Source organism: Ochotona curzoniae, unplaced genomic scaffold, assembly GCF_017591425.1.
Source record: "Ochotona curzoniae isolate NIBS_2020 unplaced genomic scaffold, NIBS_Ocur_1.0 contig_1071, whole genome shotgun sequence".
Taxonomy (NCBI): Eukaryota; Metazoa; Chordata; class Mammalia; order Lagomorpha; family Ochotonidae; genus Ochotona; species Ochotona curzoniae.
In genome coordinates, this window is record NW_024464939.1 from 16,409,190 (window position 1) to 16,429,831 (window position 20,642).

The 20,642-nt window shown below is 45.0% G+C and overlaps 1 protein-coding gene across 4 annotated transcripts in view; it reads left to right on the plus strand.

Moving 5' to 3' along the window:
- Positions 1 to 2,582: 2,582 nt before the first annotated feature.
- Positions 2,583 to 20,642, plus strand: part of JPH1 (junctophilin 1) — a 79,818-nt gene continuing 61,758 nt past the window's right edge. For all 4 annotated transcript variants that reach the window (XM_040995605.1, XM_040995620.1, XM_040995612.1 and 1 more), the window contains exons 1-2: positions 2,583 to 3,155; positions 7,922 to 8,681. In XM_040995605.1, the coding sequence (XP_040851539.1) occupies positions 2,777 to 3,155; positions 7,922 to 8,681 (1,139 nt within the window). In that variant the 5' untranslated portion in view covers positions 2,583 to 2,776. The remainder of the gene's footprint in view (positions 3,156 to 7,921; positions 8,682 to 20,642) is intronic.

The following is a 20,642-nucleotide window of genomic DNA, read 5'->3' on the forward strand; positions in this document are numbered from 1 at the left end:
AAATGGCAACATATTCCACTGTCTACTGTCAGCTATGTTATTATTCTCAGCACCTCTTCCTCTTATCAATTCTGTCTTCTCCAGCCAGTATCAACAAACCTGAAGACTTACTCTAAGCCTTCAGGAGAAACGTCACTGTGATGCCAGCAGGTGACTGGAAGTGTGGCTCAGATGGTTACTTTGCCAAAAGACTGTTTAGACAGATAGCAAAGAATCTAATAGGAACTTACTTGCATGAAGACAGTCAATGGTGGAATTGGGTTAGGATTATTATTAGTTGAAATGTAATAAATGGAGACCCAGCGGAAGATTTTTCACTTTTAATTAAGTTTCCTTCTCAGGAAGAAATCTATCAGGAATACCAGAGGAAAAGGTTAAGAAATAAATTTCTCGTTTTCTTGGCCTAACCAAATCTGCCTATTCCATGTAGATGTGTGGGTATCACTAATCTTTGCCCCATCCACGATAAATGGAGCAGACATCGTATATTCCAGAAACTCTCCCAATTGCATGGGAATTTATTAGGAAAAGTAATTATTAAGTTTTTTTTTTTTTAAACTAGCTCTTACAGAATATGGCGTAAGAGTCCTGATACATATGGGTGGGTACTAAAAAGCAAAGCAGAAAAACAAAGAATGTTCTGTAAATTGAGTTTCAAAAGAGAAAAAAACATAGTTGGCTTGGGCAAGCACACTGTCTTTTGTATCAAATAGAACCTCAAAATAGATGTGACTGTGTCGATCTCTGCTAGCTCCTGATTCATAGATCCCATAACAGAGAAACAGAAAGATGGCTCAGCTGCAGAGCCCTGGGCCCTCACCTTCCCAGTGGCCTAAATCAATCCCCAGCCAGGACAAGATGCTGAGCGGGATGCATAAACATTCAGGCCACTAGGCTACACACTATTCCTGGCGACTGCAGCCAGTGCCATGCATGAGGGGCTTAACCCTCTTTGGTGATTCGGTTCTGCGTAAAAGAAGATGTTCCTCTAAGTCATGCAGCCAGATATGCTGAAAGGGCCAGCTCCAGTCCTGAGAGACAGACACAATCAAGGTTAATTTCAGTTCCTTTTCTGGACAGTTTAGCCTACATTTTCCCTGCTGCCTTCCTGACATCTGTCCTTATATTTTTATCTGGTTATCAAATACCTAGTGAGAGGAGTTCTGGCAGCCCCTGGTGCTTGTCCACTCATCCAAAGCCATCTCAGCCTCAGGAGTAACCCACAGAGCAGTGCTGCTGAACCAACCCGAGACCATGGTTGGGCACCTGGGAGAAGTGTCTCCAGTGGGTGTTGGGAGGGTAAAGGTGAGCCCAACGCCTGCTCTCATTGCGAGAAAAATGGAGTGATTCAACTTGCTGCCTCCCCAGATCTCTTAATTTTCTGGTTTGGCACTGCTCCTACACCACACTCAGTCATTACCTAACATAGAAGAGAGAAGGCAAATCTTGTCATTCCCATTGGGAAGACACTAAAAGAGAGGCTTAAAAGTTTAGAAGAGTTGTCTAAAGTGCTTTCAACGGAGTAGAAAGTAGATCGGCCGACAGCTGCCAGCGGTTTTGTAGGTCACAGCCTCTTTGTAAGTTTAGAAGAGTGCTTTACTTGCCATAGCCCTCCTTGAAAACTTCTATTTACTTTCTGGATTCCAGAGGAGCGGTACCAGGTGTACATTCCAGACACTTCTAGATATACACAGTCTGAGTCCTCTGTTGGGTACACAGCTCCAGGTTGAAGAGCTGCTAAAGTTAAGAACAAACTAGGCACTAGAAGCAGCAGGCTGTGATATAAAAGCATCTTCGTTATAACAAAAAGAAAAAAAAATTATTCTGGGTTTTTTCAAGTTGCATGGCTCTCCCCCAGTAGCTTCATTAAATAAATGCAAACACATGTGCTTCGAAATGGGTGGGTGTAAGAGAACATTCTGCACAATTATAGCTAGGCCGCCGCCGATTTGTATCACATGCATGCATATATCTGGGGGACATTAATTCATGATGACAGCTGAGCATGACAAATGCAAGAGTACACAAGTTGGAATGTCGAAAAGAAATGCAACTACAAACCCCATGCAGACAAAACACGCATATAAAGAGTCTTCCCTCAACACACACACGTGGCCGCACTTACAGGAGCTTAACCACATCGAAAAACTCCAAAACACAAACACCGGAGGCTCGGGCACCCGCGCTGGCTGCCCCTACACAAGCAGCCGCGCCTGCCCTGGTACACGCGGCTTTCCCCGGCAGCCCACTGCGCGCACACACACGCGCCACCGGGTCCCCGCGCTCGCCCGCCGGGGAAGCGGCGGCTCCCGGCGCTCGGGGGGAGCAGGGCCCGGTGGTGGGGAGCAGGGCCCGGTGGGGCGGGAGCGCGGCGCGGGGCCGGGCCTCGGCGCCCGGGGAGGGGACGAGGGGCGGGCGCGGGGCGGCGCCCGGCTCACGTGGGCGGGCGGGAGCAGCTGAAGGTCCGCTCGGGAGCCTGGGCTGTCCTCTCGCGCGCGGCGCTGGCCGGGGCGGCTGTAGCGGCAAAGGAGGAGGAGGAGGAGGACGAGGAGGAAGGCGGCGGAGGCGGAGGCGGTGGTGGTGGTGGTGGTGGCGGCGGCGGCAGAGGAGGGGAGGACGGGGGCGGCGTCGGACTGGAGCCGAGCGGCGGCACGAGCTGCCCGGGGCGCTGTCGTGAGCTCGCCCGCCGGGCCCCCACCCCCGAACTACACCCTGCCGTGCCCAGCTCTGCCCGCGTCCGTGCCCCCGCGGGGAGCGCGCCGGGGCTGCCCCCCGAATGACGGGCGGAAGGTTCGACTTCGACGATGGCGGCACCTACTGCGGCGGCTGGGAGGAGGGCAAGGCGCACGGGCATGGCATCTGCACGGGGCCCAAGGGCCAGGGCGAGTACTCGGGCTCCTGGTCGCACGGCTTCGAGGTGGTCGGAGGCTACACCTGGCCCAGCGGCAACACCTACCAGGGCTACTGGGCGCAGGGCAAACGGCACGGGCTGGGGGTGGAGACGAAGGGCAAGTGGATGTACCGGGGGGAGTGGTCACATGGTTTCAAGGGGCGCTACGGGGTCCGGCAGAGCCTATGCACCCCCGCCCGCTACGAGGGTACCTGGAGTAACGGGCTGCAGGACGGGTACGGCGTGGAGACCTACGGGGACGGAGGTGAGCAGCGTCGCCGGCGGCTCGGCGCGGCGGGTTTTGCCCCAGGGTGCGGGGAAGCGGGGTGGACGTGCGGCGCACGTGTCCGGGAAACCCGCCAAAACACCTGGAGACAGGTGCCCACCTTCCTGCCTTGCCTCCCTGCCGCGGAAGGCTGCGCTGGGGCGCAGGACCAGGGCGCAAGGCTTTGGGATGACCGGTTTCTTGGTGCGGGCTCGGTGTCCACTCCGAGGGGAGCGAGGCGTGAATATACCTGGCCGGCGCCAGGGCTGCACTGCCCCCGGGAGGGTTGGGCTGGAGCGCGGACGCTGTCACTTGAGTCCCGTCACAGTATGTTCCGGATCCCTCCCTCTCCCGGCCGGGTTTGAAATCGCCACTCCCGTGGAGTTAGCGCGAGCGCGCTGAGGCTGGTGTGGCTGGCGGTCCGTGCTGACCGCTCTCCGGATTGGTTTCACGTGGAGTCGTATTTCGCTCTTGGTCCTCTAGTAGCCTAAAGATAGAAGCCAGAAATCCATAACTAAGATGTTGGGGGAATTGGACCTTATTCGGGATGAGTTTGGAAACGTCCCTGTTGTTGGGATTCAAAGAGGCCACCTGACACAGATGTGGAGGCAGAGATGTAAAGTTTTCCCCTGGTTTTCATTCGGTTCTTGAAACAGCAGGTTTCCGAGCATTCTGGTGTTTTGAGGACTACTATACAAACTACCAGAGAAACCTGTTAGCGCAGCCACGTTTACAGCATCACAAGTGAAAGTTGTGTTCCCTCTAGCACCTGCCGTACTGGGAAGGTCAGGGCTAATCAGTAAGAGCTGCGTTCAGGTGAACAAAGAGCATCTTGTCTCTATATTCGCCAAAGACAGTGTTTGTCCTGGGACAGGAGTTTCCTTTTGAAATTAGAGCATGTGTACGTTGTTGAAACAGGTGTTCCAAACCTGATGCATTTCCTTGTGTATAAGGCTGGGGAACACGCGCAGCCTGAGCTTCGGGGAAACACATTTTCTGATAAACGTAGTCTTATTTAATTGAAAGGATTGTAGGAGGTGATGTCCCCCTTTGGAATTAAGCCACTCAGGATATTAAAGCAATCCAATTAAAAGTTGCTCCAGCCCACTGAAGCCCCAGTTATGCCATTGCTTATATAAAAGCTTATACAATTTGTACACTTCACTTACTCAGAACACTTGGGCCGTGTTTCAAATGCAAAACAGCAGAATGGTAGGATTTGCTAAAAAGGACATCTTTTCATCCTGCAGTATAAAGAATATGGTTCTCATGGATTAAAAGGGGGGAGAAACTTTCTCTAATACTTTTCATTGGGCTGTATGAGTCCTGGGTTCCACAATAGTTTAATCAGGGGCCTTAAATTGTCTGAAAAGACATTTAAAGTACTTTGGTTGACAGCCCTGTAAATATGTGGCTGGATTTTACTGGGGGCCCTGGCTTAACCATAGACAAAATCCCATGCTCAAAGTGAAATGCAAAATGTGGGCTTTTTTTTAAATTGTGCATTTTGTAACCTTTTAAAAAGGCTGAAGATACTTCTCTTACTGAGGTATTGGAAGGTTAAAAATAGTCACTTTTAAAACCTACTACTCATTAAAATCTCTTGGTTTAGGATCTGTTTTATACATAGTAATCAAAAAATATTACAGTAAAGACTGTTGCTGAAGCCCTAATAAACCTCCAAGATAACTTCATTAATAATTTGCTTTAAAACTAACTCTAATTTTTTTCTTTAAAAGAAGAAACCAAAAATTTGGTATCATCATAATGCTGTAGTTTTCTTTTTCTATCAAAATAAATCCACAAAAACTCACCATGCTATAATTAGGAAGAAAAAAAAATTTAAAATTCACTGTTGAGTGTCTTCAGTGCTAGTGGACTTGTTGCTCTGTTCATTTCATTAGAAAAACCTGTTCATAATGAGGGTTGCAATAAAAAGCAGTAGCTGCACATTAATGCCATTTAAAGGTTTTGACTTAGATTGGAATACCACTTTATTACTAAAAGTGAGCTTGTTTTTACCTATCCATTCCTGTACACTGTCAGATTTAAAAATCGGATGCATGTGTTTTGTGGTTACATTGAACTGAAAAAGGAATGAAAAATTCCAGGTGAGAAGTATCCCTTTAAGTTATTAGTGACTTATGTGTGGAATGTTGTTGACATAGAAACCCCTTGAATACTAAGTACCATATTCATGAACTACATGGCCAGGTGCCTGGGATTTCTTATGCAAATTCCAATCTGTAATTCTTTTTCACCTGTCATGAAACAACTGAGACCACCAAGAAATGCCCATTATTTCAACTTTTATCTTAAGTGTATGTCTACTTGCACATATCCATTCATAGCGTATAAATGTACCTCGGCACAGAACAGTTCATATTCAGCTGAAATTCATTCTGAGCTGGTATCTTCCACTGCAAGATGGTATAGTTAAAATGGCTGCATCCAAAAGAATCAGCTCCCAGAGGAACACAATTTAAAACAAACCTGTAAGAATTTTTATACTTGTGAAATATGCATTTATATTTTAGGAATCAAGAGGAAAGGATTAGAAGTAGAACAGCAGGGCGAAATTGGAACCCACCTGCTTCTTAAGGAAATGGTCCTTTTTTTTTTCTAGATTCATTCACTAGACTTGTTTTAAATTTTAGATGAACTACTAACAGTTTTGACTGTAAATTAGTTTCTAGCAATTGGGAGAAGGTGGTGTTTCCTTCCCCACCTCACCTGCCACATCCCTGTTTGGCAGCTCCACATAAATGTAAATTTCTGGACTTGCAATCGCTTGACTTTTTTGGAAATTCTAAAGACTTTCTTTTGGAGGGTGTTAGATGTTCCCATTCACCAAGAAGGCAAGGATGAGCTTAAGAATTTGCCTGTTGGCAGCATTTTTGGAAAATGCTCTAGCAAAACTTTCATTATGTAGAAGCGTTAGAAGGATATGCTTGTAAAATGAATTTAACCAAAAATAATAAAAACAAGGAGATTTTCAGTATAGAAAAGTCAGGTTGGATAACTTGTATCATAGAACTTAAAATTTCACCTAAATAGGCAAAGGAAAAGTCCAAGTTGAAATTTCCATTAGTTCGGTTCACTTTCCTGGTGAGGCGGCAGGGTTTTGGAGAAGGCCACTATTCTGTAGGGAGTGTCTTGCCATGAAATGGTTTAGTGACCATCTCATCTTTTGGGGGTATCCTTTTGAGAAAAGCACGGCCCACCCTGCTCCTTTACATGTGTTGGGTGAAGACATCACATCCACCCAGAATATATTATTCACAGTACCTGATCCATCTAGTGTGTCATTGCACCATAGTGCTAACTATATGATATAAATATGTTAGAATGAACAGCCAGTAATCTTGAATTTGGTCAAAACTTTTAGGAGCTATTCTAGTTCTAAGCAGCAATAAAATAGCCAACACTTGTTTACACAGTGATGAGAGACCACTAGCATTGTCAATGGTTTAAAAACTGTGCTACACAATGAAAGCTTGTGAGTGGTACTGTAAAACCCAAGTGTTAAGTCTATACAGTCAGAAGTCAAGATCGAACATAATTTATTACCAGTGATAGTGGAGGTTGTTATGGATAACACAGGAACAATTACATTTAAAAATTTCCAGATAGCTTCCTTTGGAAGATATTATTTAACATTTTCTTTGAATTAAAGGAAATGGCCTTAGTTTGAAGACAAATCCTAAATTTGCTAATTTAATGTTGGTATCCTCCATACCATGTTGTATTTTAAATCTATATTTTGCAGAAGCTCTCTTTAAAAATTATTCTATCCCTAAAAAGTATAGTATTTATTGAAGAGTGATCTGGTGTGAACAAGGTTCTAATGGGCATTGCCAAGTGCATACTTGCTCTGAGGTGAAGGTCAGGACAGAGCAGAGGGTTTCTTCTGGTCCCAACACCTTTCCTAAGGCAAAGAGCATGCTCCTTTTGAGTTCCAGGACCTGTGAGCCACATCTATGGGAGTTGAGTGCTCTTTTAAGGGTACTTCCTGCCTTGAGGGTGCTGCTGGTCTGAGCTGATCTGAGGGACAACCCAATGGAAGAGGCAGGGCATTTCCAGAGAAGTGTCCAGGGAGAAGCAGACATTTCACAAGTGACTTGGCACCAAGCTTGCCCTTTCCACTGAGAAGCACAGACGTTCAGTTGCTGATGTTTGTATAAGGATGTATATTGCGTTTGTCAAGTCACTCTCAGTAAAGTTCATTCAAATCTAAATAACAGTAGACAGTAAATAGTTGTCCTACCTTAAAGAAAAGGTGCGGAACAAAGCAGTTCCCATCCCAGCTCTCCAGGTAGCTGATCTGAAACCTTTGTGCTTATTGGAATGTAAATACTGACAGACCTAAAACTCATCTTTGTTTTTGTTATTTTTCTTCCAAATTAGATTCAGAAATAGAATGCAGAAGATGAAATTTCTGGAGTGTTGCCTAAAGGACATTCTTTTTGTTGTTGTTGTTAAAAAGTAGTGTTTTTCCTCTAAACACCTCTTTAAATGAAAGGTAAAATGGATTATATCATTGCAGACTCCTACACGAGTTCAATTACAATAAGGTCTTAGTGACAGAATTATAGGATGTAATAGATTGGATTTAGGGGAAGGGAGTGGAGTGAGGAAAGAGTGGATTTGATCCTGGATCTAACTTTCTGGTACCCTGGGTGCTGGTAGACGATCCTTGGCTCCTCTGCGGCCCCTGCCACTCATATTTTGCGCTCTCATGATCTCTCCTTGTCTCCCTCTCCAAGGTACCTACCAGGGCCAGTGGGCCGGCGGCATGCGGCATGGCTATGGCGTGCGCCAGAGCGTGCCCTACGGCATGGCCACGGTGATCCGCTCTCCACTGCGCACCTCGCTGGCCTCGCTGCGCAGCGAGCAGAGCAACGGCAGCATCCTTCACGACGCTGCGGCCGCGGCCGATACCCCGACCGGCACTCGCGGTGGCTTTGTGCTCAACTTCCATGCGGACGCCGAGCTCGCAGGCAAGAAGAAGGGCGGCCTCTTCCGCCGGGGCTCGCTCCTGGGAAGCATGAAGCTTCGCAAGTCTGAGTCCAAGTCTTCCATCTCCAGCAAGCGCAGCTCCGTCCGCAGTGACGCGGCCATGAGCAGGATCAGCTCCAGCGACGCCAATTCCACCATCAGCTTCGGTGACGTCGATTGTGATTTTTGCCCTGTGGAAGACCACGTGGACGCCACCACCACGGAAACCTACATGGGCGAGTGGAAGAATGACAAGCGCAATGGTTTCGGCATCAGCGAACGCTCCAACGGCATGAAGTACGAAGGCGAGTGGGCTAACAACAAAAGGCACGGCTATGGCTGCACTGTGTTTCCCGACGGCTCCAAAGAAGAGGGGAAATACAAAAATAATATTCTGGTTCGTGGAATAAGGAAGCAGCTTATACCCATAAGAAATACAAAAACTAGGGAGAAGGTGGACAGAGCGATCGAAGGCGCGCAAAGGGCAGCCGCCATGGCGAGAACCAAGGTAGAAATCGCAAATTCAAGGTAGGTAAACACAGAGGGTGGCTGATTTGGTCAGGTTGTTCCGTGGAGTAGCAAATACGATGTCAGTTTGCCTGCTGTATGGGTTATATGCCTGGTCCTCCCAACCTTCTTTAAAAAACCATGAAAGATACAAACTGGTTTAGCCCCGAGGGATGAAAGTCAGAGATGTACTTGGCGTGGATCTGAAATTTGTCAACAAATGATGTTCTAGTGACTTTTTCTTCCTGTCCTAAGATACTAGCCTGAATGATGGGTTCACTGAGATCCCATGTCCCTATTCCTGCATCTGGGAAGTTAAGAACATCTGGAATACTGTCCCAAGAAACTTGTATCTGGTGTGCCAGAAAAAAATGGGTGCCTCTATTCTAATACAGAAGTTAGAGGTGTGCATAATCCTCCCTATAAAATGATAATTTATAAAATTCAGATTTTGTTTGTTGGAACCTTAGAGGGAAATGGGTTTTGAAGAAGCCACTGATCCCACGATAGGACCGAACTGGAAGGTTACATGCAGGATTCAGCCCATGTGTGAAGCAGCAGAGCTGGTCTATGTGGAGAAGGCAGAGAGACTAAGGCATATGAGAACGGCTGCATTCGGGGCTGGGAAGATTAGATCATTGGTGTATTAAAAGGAAAGGGGTGGGGGGAATCTGACATGGACAGATGGGCCTCTGACTGTGCCAAGGTTGGAAGAAAGTGGAGCATTCAGGACCCGCTGGAGTGAGAAGGAGAAGGCAGGTGAATTGCAGAGTGATAGGTGGGGTGTGTGTGGGTATGGAAGGACTATCTACTTCAGATTTTCCCATTAATGGTTGGGTGTACAGATCCAGGAGTGGAGACAGACACACCTTATTGGGAATAGAATTTTTTCAGAGCTGGATGTCAGATGTTAAACAAAAAAACTGTTGTAACTGGGAATTTTTATTCTCAAGCGTGTTAGCTCTGTGTTTGGAGTAACAAACTTGGCATAAAATATTAAGAATTCTGGTTCTGCTTCAAGAAAGCTCTTCCAAAAAACTACACTTCCTGTTTGAAGGCAGATAAATAGTATTGTGTCTCCGGGATTTTGTTCTTGGCCTTGGATTAAAGACCACTGTCCGTCCTTTTTCTTGTTGAACCATATGAAATTTCTGACATTTGGATTTTTGAGTGTCCCAAAATTGAATTTGTATTTTAGAACTCCTTTCTTACTGTGTCTTTTTCAGGACTACTATTTCTTTTGTAGTGTCCCAAACACCAATTGGAAAATGAAAGAGGTTGTATTTTTTTTAAATTATCTTTTGGGTATAAAAAGTCTTCAAGATTTTTGTCTTTATCCCAAATGAATCCTTCTCTAATGTTTCTAGTTAATGAGCACACACTTTCCTGAAGGGTTTCTCCGATCTTAAGCATGGTTTAATATACACGATCATTTTCTCTGATAACCAGGTGTTAGATCTTGCTTTTCAAGTTGCTTATAGATGCTTGGCACATCTAATCTTTGGGGATATTTTCACAGTCAGTTAGCTTTTAGACATAGCAGTATTGCCTTTGCCAGGGCCTCATCTCTGATTTTGATTACACTCAAGAATTCTTCTGTTTTATTACTATCTTATAATTTAGCTGTATGCTGGAGGCAGTTTGGTCTTGGCAGGTGGAAAATGAGCCTGCTCAGGACCCTCTAGCAGATGACCTGTTCTAATTGTTGACTTTTATGATTCGTTTAAATTGTTGATACCTTCAAGCACAAGGGGGCTACTTCTGATGCAGAGAGCATCCATGCTCATGCTGCAGCTTCAGTATACCTCTTGGGCACAGCAGTGTTTGGGATTTCACATTTTTTTAAAAAAATTGGATTATTTGTATACATAGAGGGTGTTGTCATGGGGGTTGGACCCCAGTGTAATTAGGGCATTTGTGTATGTTGCGTGTTTATGTGTATCTTGCATCCATAGCCTAAAGGTAATTCTGCAGTGTAATCATCAAAGTCTTAACCAAGTCCTTGCCATAGTCTATTGAAAGCCTTTTAAGGGAAGTAGTATGTAGTTGAGGAGTACTGTATTATGTAATTGTAGTCAAGAAATGTTCAACTTAAGGTAGTACTTTTAGCTAATTTATTACTTCATAAATATTTTACTTAGCACAGTGAATTAAAGGTTGTCGAAATAGCTAAGTGAATAAGCCAGTCAGAAAGGAGGGTACTGCACAGCTGCCCTTATATGATATAGCTAAACTAGTCACACTCAGAGCAGCAGAGGGGAACAGTGGTTGCCAGCGGCCAGAGGGAGGGGGGATGGAGTGGCTGGCTGTGCAGCAGGTATACAATTTCAGTTATGCAAGATGGGTAAGTTCTAGAGACCTAGAGGTGAGCAGTGCTGTAGTCTGCATTTAAAATGGCTCAGGGGGCAGGAGTCCTGTAAAGTACTCTTGGCACAGTACAGTTTTGGTAGCACAATGGACAAATGAAAAGCATTCAACTTGCCTTACTCTGTTTTCCAAACTCTTTGCTATAAAGAATACATGAGATGTTGCTTTGGCACTTGTTTTTGGAGAAAACTGAAGGGCTGACATTTCCTTTATAATGGCTGTGCATTTAGAGTTGTCTTTTCAAAATTGTTTGATTAAAAAAAACAAACTCTTCTTATTTAAGTTTAAGAAATGTGTCCATGAAGGAGCTGTAGCTATTGTTGTCATGAACCCTAATTCTGTAAGACCAGAGGATCGGTACTTCCCTCTCTGTAGTGGCTGTTAATGACTTCTCAAAATATTGACAGTTGAAGAACATAAAGTGATACATGCCCCACCCAGCACAATGTGAATTAGCAACTCTGACTCCTGGTAGCTCACTCCTTCCCCCCCCCCCGTGAACAGCAGCGGGGGGTCAGCTAATAGTCACATGCCACTCAGCTTGTCCACCTGATGTCGGTAATCACTCTTCTCCCTCATTTCTTGCACTTCTCGGATTTACCTTTAAATCCCAAGGCACCCGGTCTGCCTTCGTAGCATCTTCCTAGTCTGCACTGAAGCAGAGAGGGAAAGAAGCTGCAGACGCCAGTCTCCTTGGGGCAACCAGGATGCACAGGGCCAACCTCCTCTGACCCAAGATCAAAGAGAAGAGTTTGTATGGGCCTTGAACAGAGAGAGAGCTTGTTGCTGAAGGCAGCTCGCTGGTGACTTCTTACCAGTTAGAGAATCTGTGGGCATGACAGAGTGGTTAGTAGGTAATAGCTGTTTGTAGACAGTTTAGCCAGCAGGTTAGCACTTAGGGAGTCGCAATCACAGAGTGCTAACAACTTTGCTGACTCCCACAACTTTCTTTTTTTTAGCCTGTGGCTCTCATCCAAAAAAAATACTGTGTTTAGGAGATTTCACAAAATGTTATTTTCCTCTTGTCTTGATTTTGAAGATATAAATCATCACCAGGGACAGGAAGGGGTCTCAGAGACCTTGTCTGCTAAGAATTGTCCAAGAGCCAAGAGAGCAGCCCTAAGTGTTTCGGCCAGTCGGCCTTGCATCTCAGTCACCAAGACTGTTCCCTGCCGGCGAACTTGTCTAGTTCTGTAATCCCCACCGTCCTATTTCATAGGTATAGACGCCACTCTAAGAGACAGATCTGAAAGAGCAGAACCAGTCCTCACGCCAAGGCTGTGTGGTCTTTGCTGCATCTGCCTAACCATTTGGTACTAATGTGGCTAGTCACTCACTTGTGAGTCCCTGGAATACTGGGTAGAGCTTGTAAGTAGGGCTTCCTTTATGTAGATGTAATAGACAGAGTCAGTTTTAGAGAGAAGACTGAGCTCCCACCCCCCAGTCCCAGCTTTGGAAGAGTCCCAGGGGAGCATATAGTCCCAGGCCCAGGCAGTCCACAGCAGAGATCGAAGGCAGCGACACCCATCATCATCTTGTTTCCCTTTTGGGTCTTAAGGGCTCTCGGTGTATTCCGTTAGCTCTTGCTTCCAGTCATTGTTTCAACTGCTCACATTATTTAAGACACTTTTCTCATGTGGATAGTTTCTACTCCCTTGACTTTCATCTTCTCTGATTCTTTAAGGCAGATGTTTAAAGAAATTTGTGCTCCTTGAGAAAGTTATCTTAAGGATGAATGTTAGTGAGACATTTAGTGGAGAAAACAATGAAGAAATGATCCTTAGATAATCATTATGTCATGTGAGTAGATCATCTAGGAAGGCTGAACTTTCCAAGAAAATTGTTATGACAGAGGATGAAAGATGTACATTGAGAGGGCTGGGAGAGAGAGCTGGCCCGAAGTCCTGAGCACCACAACCAGTTGCTTGTACCAGCTTGCAGCAGTATTAGGGAAAAGGCACACTCCCAGGTGAGAAGAGAGAGTTTGCAGCAATTCTTACGTTTTGTAGCCTTTGGCAGGTGCAGTGAACAGTCCTCCCTGAAGCTGCTAAAGTGGACTGGTGCGGAGCTGGCCAGGCTCCCAGGAGTGGCGAAGAAGAATTGGTGATCAGGACAAGTTAGCCAGTCACCGAGGACTGTGGTCTTGTGGCCCAGCTCTCCCTGAGCGCGAGTGGTGCCCCTTGAGGCAGTAACAGAAGCACCTAGACAGAAAGTGTCCTGAGGAAGCCCTCTTCTGTTCCCTGACCAGGGCCAGCCCCACCTGTATCATTATTGTCCTAGCTGTGGCTGCACTGGGTGACAGAGGCAGCCAGGTGGAATGTGGAGTCCCTCATGCTCGGCTGACCTGCCATGCGAGCGAGAGCTTGCCACCTCTTACTTCAGAACTGGAGGTGAGAATTCATGTTTGCCAATGGGAGACTTCACTATAGAAATAATGCATACTTTTTCTACAGGTGTTTCAAAAATTGCTTCCCAGGGAGTTCTTTAAAAGTGATACATAAGACTCTTTTAAAAGTTCATGGGAAGTGAACATAAAAGATTTATTTTGGTGCAAAGTTTGAAATCCTTGAATAGATTTTTCATAATATGTATTTTCTTGGAGCTTTTTAAAAACTCCCTCGTGTACATAGGGTGGTATTTTGTTATTGTTGTCTGCATGAATATAAACCTTTAAAAAAATATTTGAAAGGTAGAGTTGGGAAGGGGGAGTGATGGAGAGAGGTAGATGGTCCATCTGCTGGTTCTTTCCCCAAATGGCCACAGTGACCAGAAATGAGCTGATCTGAAGCCAGGAGCTTCCTCTGGGTCTCACGTGGGTGCATGGGCGCAAGCACTTCTGCTTTTTTTTTTTTTCAGATAAATTAGCAGGGAGCTCGATGGGAACTGGAACAACCAAAAATCAAACCATGTGGCACCCAGATGGGATGCCAGTACCACAGTCAGCATTTATACTGGGTATGCCACACTCCTGGCCCCCAAACTTATGCTTTATTTCCATTTCCCATGCAGTTTCAAAGGTCTACCTTGCTTCAGTTGCATCCTACTCCCCGGCATCCTTTTGTCCGCAGAACAGCTTGGTCACCTAGCTTGATTTCAATGGAAAAGAAGGTTTCTGTGCAGCATGTCCGAGTGCGTGGTGGTGGCTCTGTGCTGGCTCCATGAACAGCTCCTGTGACTACCACTTGCTCACTCAGGTGCAGCCGTAGAGTCTCTTCAGTTAGTGTCCCCACCTCCACTCCTGCCCTCATCTCTTCCAGCCCCCTCAGACTACATAACATCACCCCATTGTCCTGTTGGGTATCTGGCTCCAAGTTGCCTGGGGAAAGCGCCAGACCCTCAAGGCACCTTTACTGGCTTTTGTATACCCAGGATCAGGGCACACTGGTAGGCTCTCTAGTAAATATTTGATGAATGAGTGAATTAGGTTGTTCAAACCAGCTTTAAGGTAGGACGTTCATCCCTAACCATGACAATAGTTGAGGAAGTAGGGCCTGGCGGTGTGGCCTAGCTGCTAAAGTCCTCGCCTTGAACGCACCGGGATCCCATATGGGCACGGGTTCTAACCCCTGTGGCCCCACTTCCCATCCAGCTCCCTGCTTGTGGCCTGGGAAAGCAGTCGAGGACTGCCCAAAGCTTTGGGACCCTGCACCTGAAAGGATACCCGGAAGAAGTTCCCTGGCTCCTGGCTTCAGATCGGCATAGCAGGCATAGCATTGGCTGTTGTGCTCACTTGGGGAGTGAATCATCGGATGGAAGATCTTCCTCTCTGTATATCTGACTTTCCAAATAAATAAATCTTTTTTAAAAATCTGACAATAGTTGAGGAAATAGCAAAAATATGCAAATATATTGTTACAGGTGTCCTTTCCCTCAGCATCCTTATAAGGCTTGGGCCCAGACTAAGAGCTTCTGATTAAGTGAAACAATTGTCTTCAGTCTGTATAGATCTGAGCCCATTCAGTGTTACATAGTTGCAGTTCTCTGATATGGAAACCATAGGAAGTCAGCTTGCACTCTCCATAATGCCCTTAGCCCATCAGACACATTTGATAATGCCAAATATGTAGTGTCAGAACATGAGGGCTGTGAATTCTTAAAAATCAAAGTTTGCTGAATGTCTGATTGTCTTTGCTTTCTGTTGAACATTTTTATTTCCCTGCCCCTTTTGGGGGCGTTATTTTTCTTAACCATAAAGACAGTCAGTGTAATGCATAAAGCCGACTGGGATAAACAGACCGTCCTGAGATCATTTGACTTTATTCGTATTTCATTTATTAGTAATTAAAACCCAGAGTCAACATGAGTCATTGCACATTATGGATCCAGATTAAACTGACTACCAGTTTTGGGAAGCAGCTTATTCTCTGCCAGATGGCTTGAAGGACTAGGATTTTGAAATTCTTAAGTTCTGTTGGAGAAAAGAATTGTGTCTTTTGCAAATCAACATGAGTAGTTTTTCTGTTTTTTTCTTTTTTCCTGTTAGTGGTTGTATCAGTTACCTAAAGCAATTTTAGATTACCTTTCCATGGATTTCGTTTATTCTGCTTGGGGTTCTAGGTAATTTTGGTAACACAGGTGCTTTGGCAAGATGGTAAGATCCTTCTAATACCTTTTCAGGCATTCTAATGAAGAGATTGCTGCACAGGTAAATTCTCGGGAGAATCGCCAAAAAATGTTGGTGTTTATGGCTAAGAAAAGCATTAACTTTTTTAAAAAATTTACTTTTTTATTATCATTAATGATACATTTCCCTAGATTGTGGGATTTCCCTTATCCACTCCCCAGTTCCCCCAGCTCACTGAGTTCCCCTGTATTATTACTATAGTATAGTTGCCATCGTGTCCTTTCTAACTGCTCCTCTCTGTCACCTTTTCCACCAGCCTTTTAGGAGCCATTGGCAGAGATTTGAGTAAACCTTCAGAGACTTGGGCTCAGAAAAGTTACCTCAGTAACTCCAGCTCAGGGTTCTTTGGGAGATTGAATAAGAGTGGCTATCACAGGTTTTATAAATTAGTGATATGCAGTAAATACTTTCAAAAGATGTGTATTCCTATAGTGACATCTTCAGAAGTGAAGCTTGATAGAAAGCTTGGAAAAGCCAAACTAAGAGAGGGGAAAAGGGGGTGAGGAAGGGAAGGCGGAGGAGCAGAAGGCAGAGTCAGACCGACCAAGCTGGCCCACAGAGAGGGTGCTCATCTGTATCAGGGCGACCCATCTCCAGCCTCATGTCTGTGTGACCTCAGTGTGCTAGCAACAAGCAGTAGTACTTTTTAAGCCCAAAAAAGCAAAAATTGAGCAAAGCACTGGTATTTTAGAGCTATACCGGGATACTGTTGTAAAGATAATGTTAAAAAGGTCATATGAAAAAGAAAAACAGGGCCTAGTGCAGTAGTCTAGCGGCTAAAGTCCTCGCCTTGCACATGCAAGGATTCCATATGGGCACTACTCCTACTGCCAGTGGCCCTGCTTCCCATCCAGCTCCCTGCCTGTGGCCTGGGCAAGCAGTGGAGGATGGTCCAAAGTCTTGGGACCCTGCACTTGCATGGGAAACCCAGAAGTTCCTGGCTCTGGATCAGCTCAGCACAGTTACAGCCACTTGGGGGAGTGAATCAGTAGATCAAAGATCTAAAGAAAAGATCAAAAAAGAAAAATGGACTTCAAAGATAGGTTTAGGGGCATGCATTATGGCATAGTGGAATAAGCTGCTGCTGGTGACATTAGAATCCCAAATCAGAATGCTGATTCCAGTCCCAGCTACTCAGCTTCCAATCCAGCTCCTTGCTACTGCTCCTGGGAGGACAGCAGCAGATTGTCCATGGGCCTGATTGGGTCAATACCACCTAAGCAGGAGAGATGGCGGGACTTCCTAGATCCTGGCTCAGTCCCAGCTGTTGTGTGCTATGGCTATTCAGGGAGTGAACCAGTAGATGAAGGATTCGCTCGCTCGCTCCCTGCCTCTCTTCCCTCTTTCCCTCCCCCAACTTTCATGTATGTGTATGTTTGCATTCTTTCTCTGTTGTTCTGCTTTTCAAATAATTTTTTAAATGGACGGACCTATATTTTATTTTAAATATTTTATTTATTGGAAAGACAGTTATAGATCGAGAGAGAAAGAGATCTTCCATCCCCTGGTTTGCTCCCCAATGACCACAATTGTCAGGGCTGGACCAGGCCCAAGTCGGAAGCTTCTTCGGTTCTCTCAAGTCGGTACAGGGTCCCAAGCACTTGGGCCATCTTCCGTTGCTTTCCCAGGCACCTTCGTAGGAACTGAGTGAGAAGTGACGCAACCAAGACTTGAACCAGTGCCCATATGGGAAGCTGGCACAGGTGGTGGTATTGACCTATAATCCTTTTTTTAAAAGATTTTTTTTTATTTAAAGCCAAAGATATAATGAGAATTTTTCATCTACTGGTTCACTGCCCAAATGGCTGCAATAGTGAGAGCTGAGCCACCCTGAAGCTAGGAGTCTCTTTCAGGTCTTCTGTGTGGGTGCAAAAACCCACTCTTGGGCCATGTTGCACTGCTTTCCTTGACACATTAGCAGAAAGCTGGATCAGAAGTGGAGCAGCTAGACTTGAATCAGCACTCACATAGAATTCAACACTTCAGATGGATGTTTAACCTACTGTGCCATGGCAGTTGTTCAACATAAATATTTAAGAAAAAAATGAGTTCATGGGTTTCCAGATTTTTTTTTTTGCATCAAAATAAACTTTTAATTCTATTTTCTATAACTTAGATGAGGTACTGTTACACAGGCTAGCAAGAATTCAAACTCCATATTGTTTAGGTGAGTCAATGTGTGTCACCATCATCTCTGATGTATCTTGGAATTTTTGTGTTGTGTAAAAAAAATGTTCTGTATACCAAAGAATGCTTATGTCCTCTGGGCAAGAAAGCAGGGTGCCTGCCATGACTTCCATGTGTTTTGCTGGGGTTTCTACTCAAGGTGTCCTAGAACAGTCATTACAGGGAGAGTGGATGAAACCACAAAGATTACCTCCTGGGCGACTCTGTCCTGCCCCCAAGCAAGGGGTCTGGGCCTGGCTGCAGCAATACCAAAAGGTATAACTTGGGAACACAAGGAAACTTCTGTTCAATCCTCCTTCAGCTCTGGGTAATATCACTGTCCGTTTAACAGCTCATTGCACATAACATGGAAACATACTGTGTTATCAGAACCTTGGGTATCTTGTTTCTAAAGATCTTTAAAACGAGAAGAAGCAACCCTCCCATCCCAACGCCCCCACCAAAAAAACTCTGCTTTCAGCACCCGCCCCCATCCAGACATATCCAGAAACTGAGGCAGTAAGGAGGGCATCTGTTTCCAAGGCTAACAAAAAGGTTCAAGTGAATGCAAATTGAAGGAAAAGTAGTCTTAAGCCATAAAAAAAAAAGAGTCCTACAATTATCTGGAGTGATTGGTCATTGAGAAGAGTTTTCAGTTTGAGTCCTCTAGGCATGGCTGCGTACTTGGATTAAACAGTGGAGAAGGGGAAGGAGCACATCCTTCGTAGGGTACAAATGTGTACAGGATGATCTTTGTTCAGTGAGGACTGGCTGTGAAGGGTGGAGGAGAAAAAAAACAGCCTAGGTGATAAGCAGGTTTTGAGGACATATGTTGACCTTGTTTTAATCATAGGCACCAGTTTGCTTAGAAAATGCAAATGCCAACAGATTATATCTCACTTAGCTCTGAAATACTCACACTTTCCTGATGGTATAAATATGAAGACATGAAATAACTTAGCTTCATTTGTAATGAAAACCACCGCATCAGGATATTTTCTGGAAAGCCCCCACAAGTGTGATTGCATTCGGGCTCGATCCTTTCTCCTCTGTGTGAATTCCAGCCCTGACCCAGGGAAGCTGTTTTCAGGCTAGTGAGGGGTGAGCTCCAGGTGTCGGCCCCCAGCGCCGGCGGCTCCTTCTCAGAGCAGCTGCTGGGCGGCCCAGGCACCCCCCCCCCCGCCCCCATGCACAACTTTCCATTATGGATTAAGCTGACTCTGCCAATCTCACTTTACTCAAGACACCAAACTGGCCGCTTGCAAGACCAGTGCCTTGCAAATCTTTGAGATGCTTTTCTTATTATAGATGAAATATGAACATTGTGTTTAGGAACAGGATCCAACAAATGCCAGAGGTATTTATGTAAGTCATTCAGCTTTAGTACAACAGCCTCTTGAGAATAAAATCAAATCAGCTTTTCGTAAGTTTGCCTTTCTATTTTAGATGGTGTTTCACGTTTATTTGTATAATGTGCTAAGTTCAAAATAAGCTGCTTTCTCAGAAATTTAATTAATATGTGAGGAATCAGGATTGCCTGTAAAATAGTTCAACTCTTTGAAGTCAATCTTCTTAGGATTTCCATGTTGGCCAAAAGAAACATTTAAGCCAAATAAAATACATTAATTCACTTTTGAGTGTGTTTAAAATAATAGAGATTAACAAATAATTTTTGTTATGCTTTATTTCAAAAAAAACTTTTAAATAGAAATTTTAAGTAGTTTTACTGTACCAAATCAGCCTAATTTTGGTCCTGTTGGTTGAGATAGGCCCCTGTTTAGTTTACATTTGTACATTGATATTGGTATGGGACCTTTTTTTGTTTTTAAATGTTCGTTTGTTTTCATCTGCTTGAAAGACAAAGCAATGGGTAGAAAGATTTCCCATCTGCTGGCTTCCTTTCTAAATGCCAACCCCCCGCCCCAAGTCCAGGACTGGTCTGGGCTAAAGCCTGGAATTCCATTTTTGTCTCCCTTCTGGGGTGGCATTGGCCCAAAGACTTGAGTCATCATCTGCTGCCTCCCAGGACACATCAGCAGAAAGCTGGATCAGAACCAGAGTAACCAGGACCAGAACTGGCACTCCAGCATGAGTTGCAGGTATCCCAAGCAGTGGCTTCAGCCAATGTGCCAAAAAGCCCTCTCCTGGTGCTTTTTAAATTAGTATCTTCAAGAGTTCATGCATTTACCTTCTTGTATTGTCAGAGAGCTTTGAGAAGAACCTAATAGGCTAAAGGCACAGAAAAGATAGATGTCCCCCCAGAGGCCAGCAGGGTCCACTTCCAGGGTGAGAGAATCCAGGAGGCTTGTGGTAGAATCTTGCCCACCCACCAGCAGACCTGGTCACACCTTCCCCACTGCTCCTCCTGCTCAGCCCAGTGATCTGAAAGTCAGGTTGTCTTGGAAATAGGTAAATGATCTTAAAGAATGGCCTCCTTAGCCCTTCTCTGAGTTAGCAGGTTCATTAATACTGAGGCATGGGCTAATAAAGATGGGATAGCTAGCCCATTTTTGTAAGGTTTGGTTAGTGAAATTCTCATTTTAATCATTGTTATATTAATCAGTTGCTTATCATATAAATTAAACTTAGGACAAATACCCAGGCCTTAAATATTTGAGTCTGGTTGAGACAGATTAAAGAAACAGTCACTCATCTGATGTTTGGCACTTGATTATGACCTCGGATAGCACATGGAGAGGCTTAATCAGAATGTAGCCTCAGACTGCAGAGGGCTCTGCAGGTCATCCAGCATCAGATCCAAAGGATGTGTGGATGTAAGGCACAATGGCCTCCATGTGTCTGGGGTAGGCTGCAGTGTTCAGTGT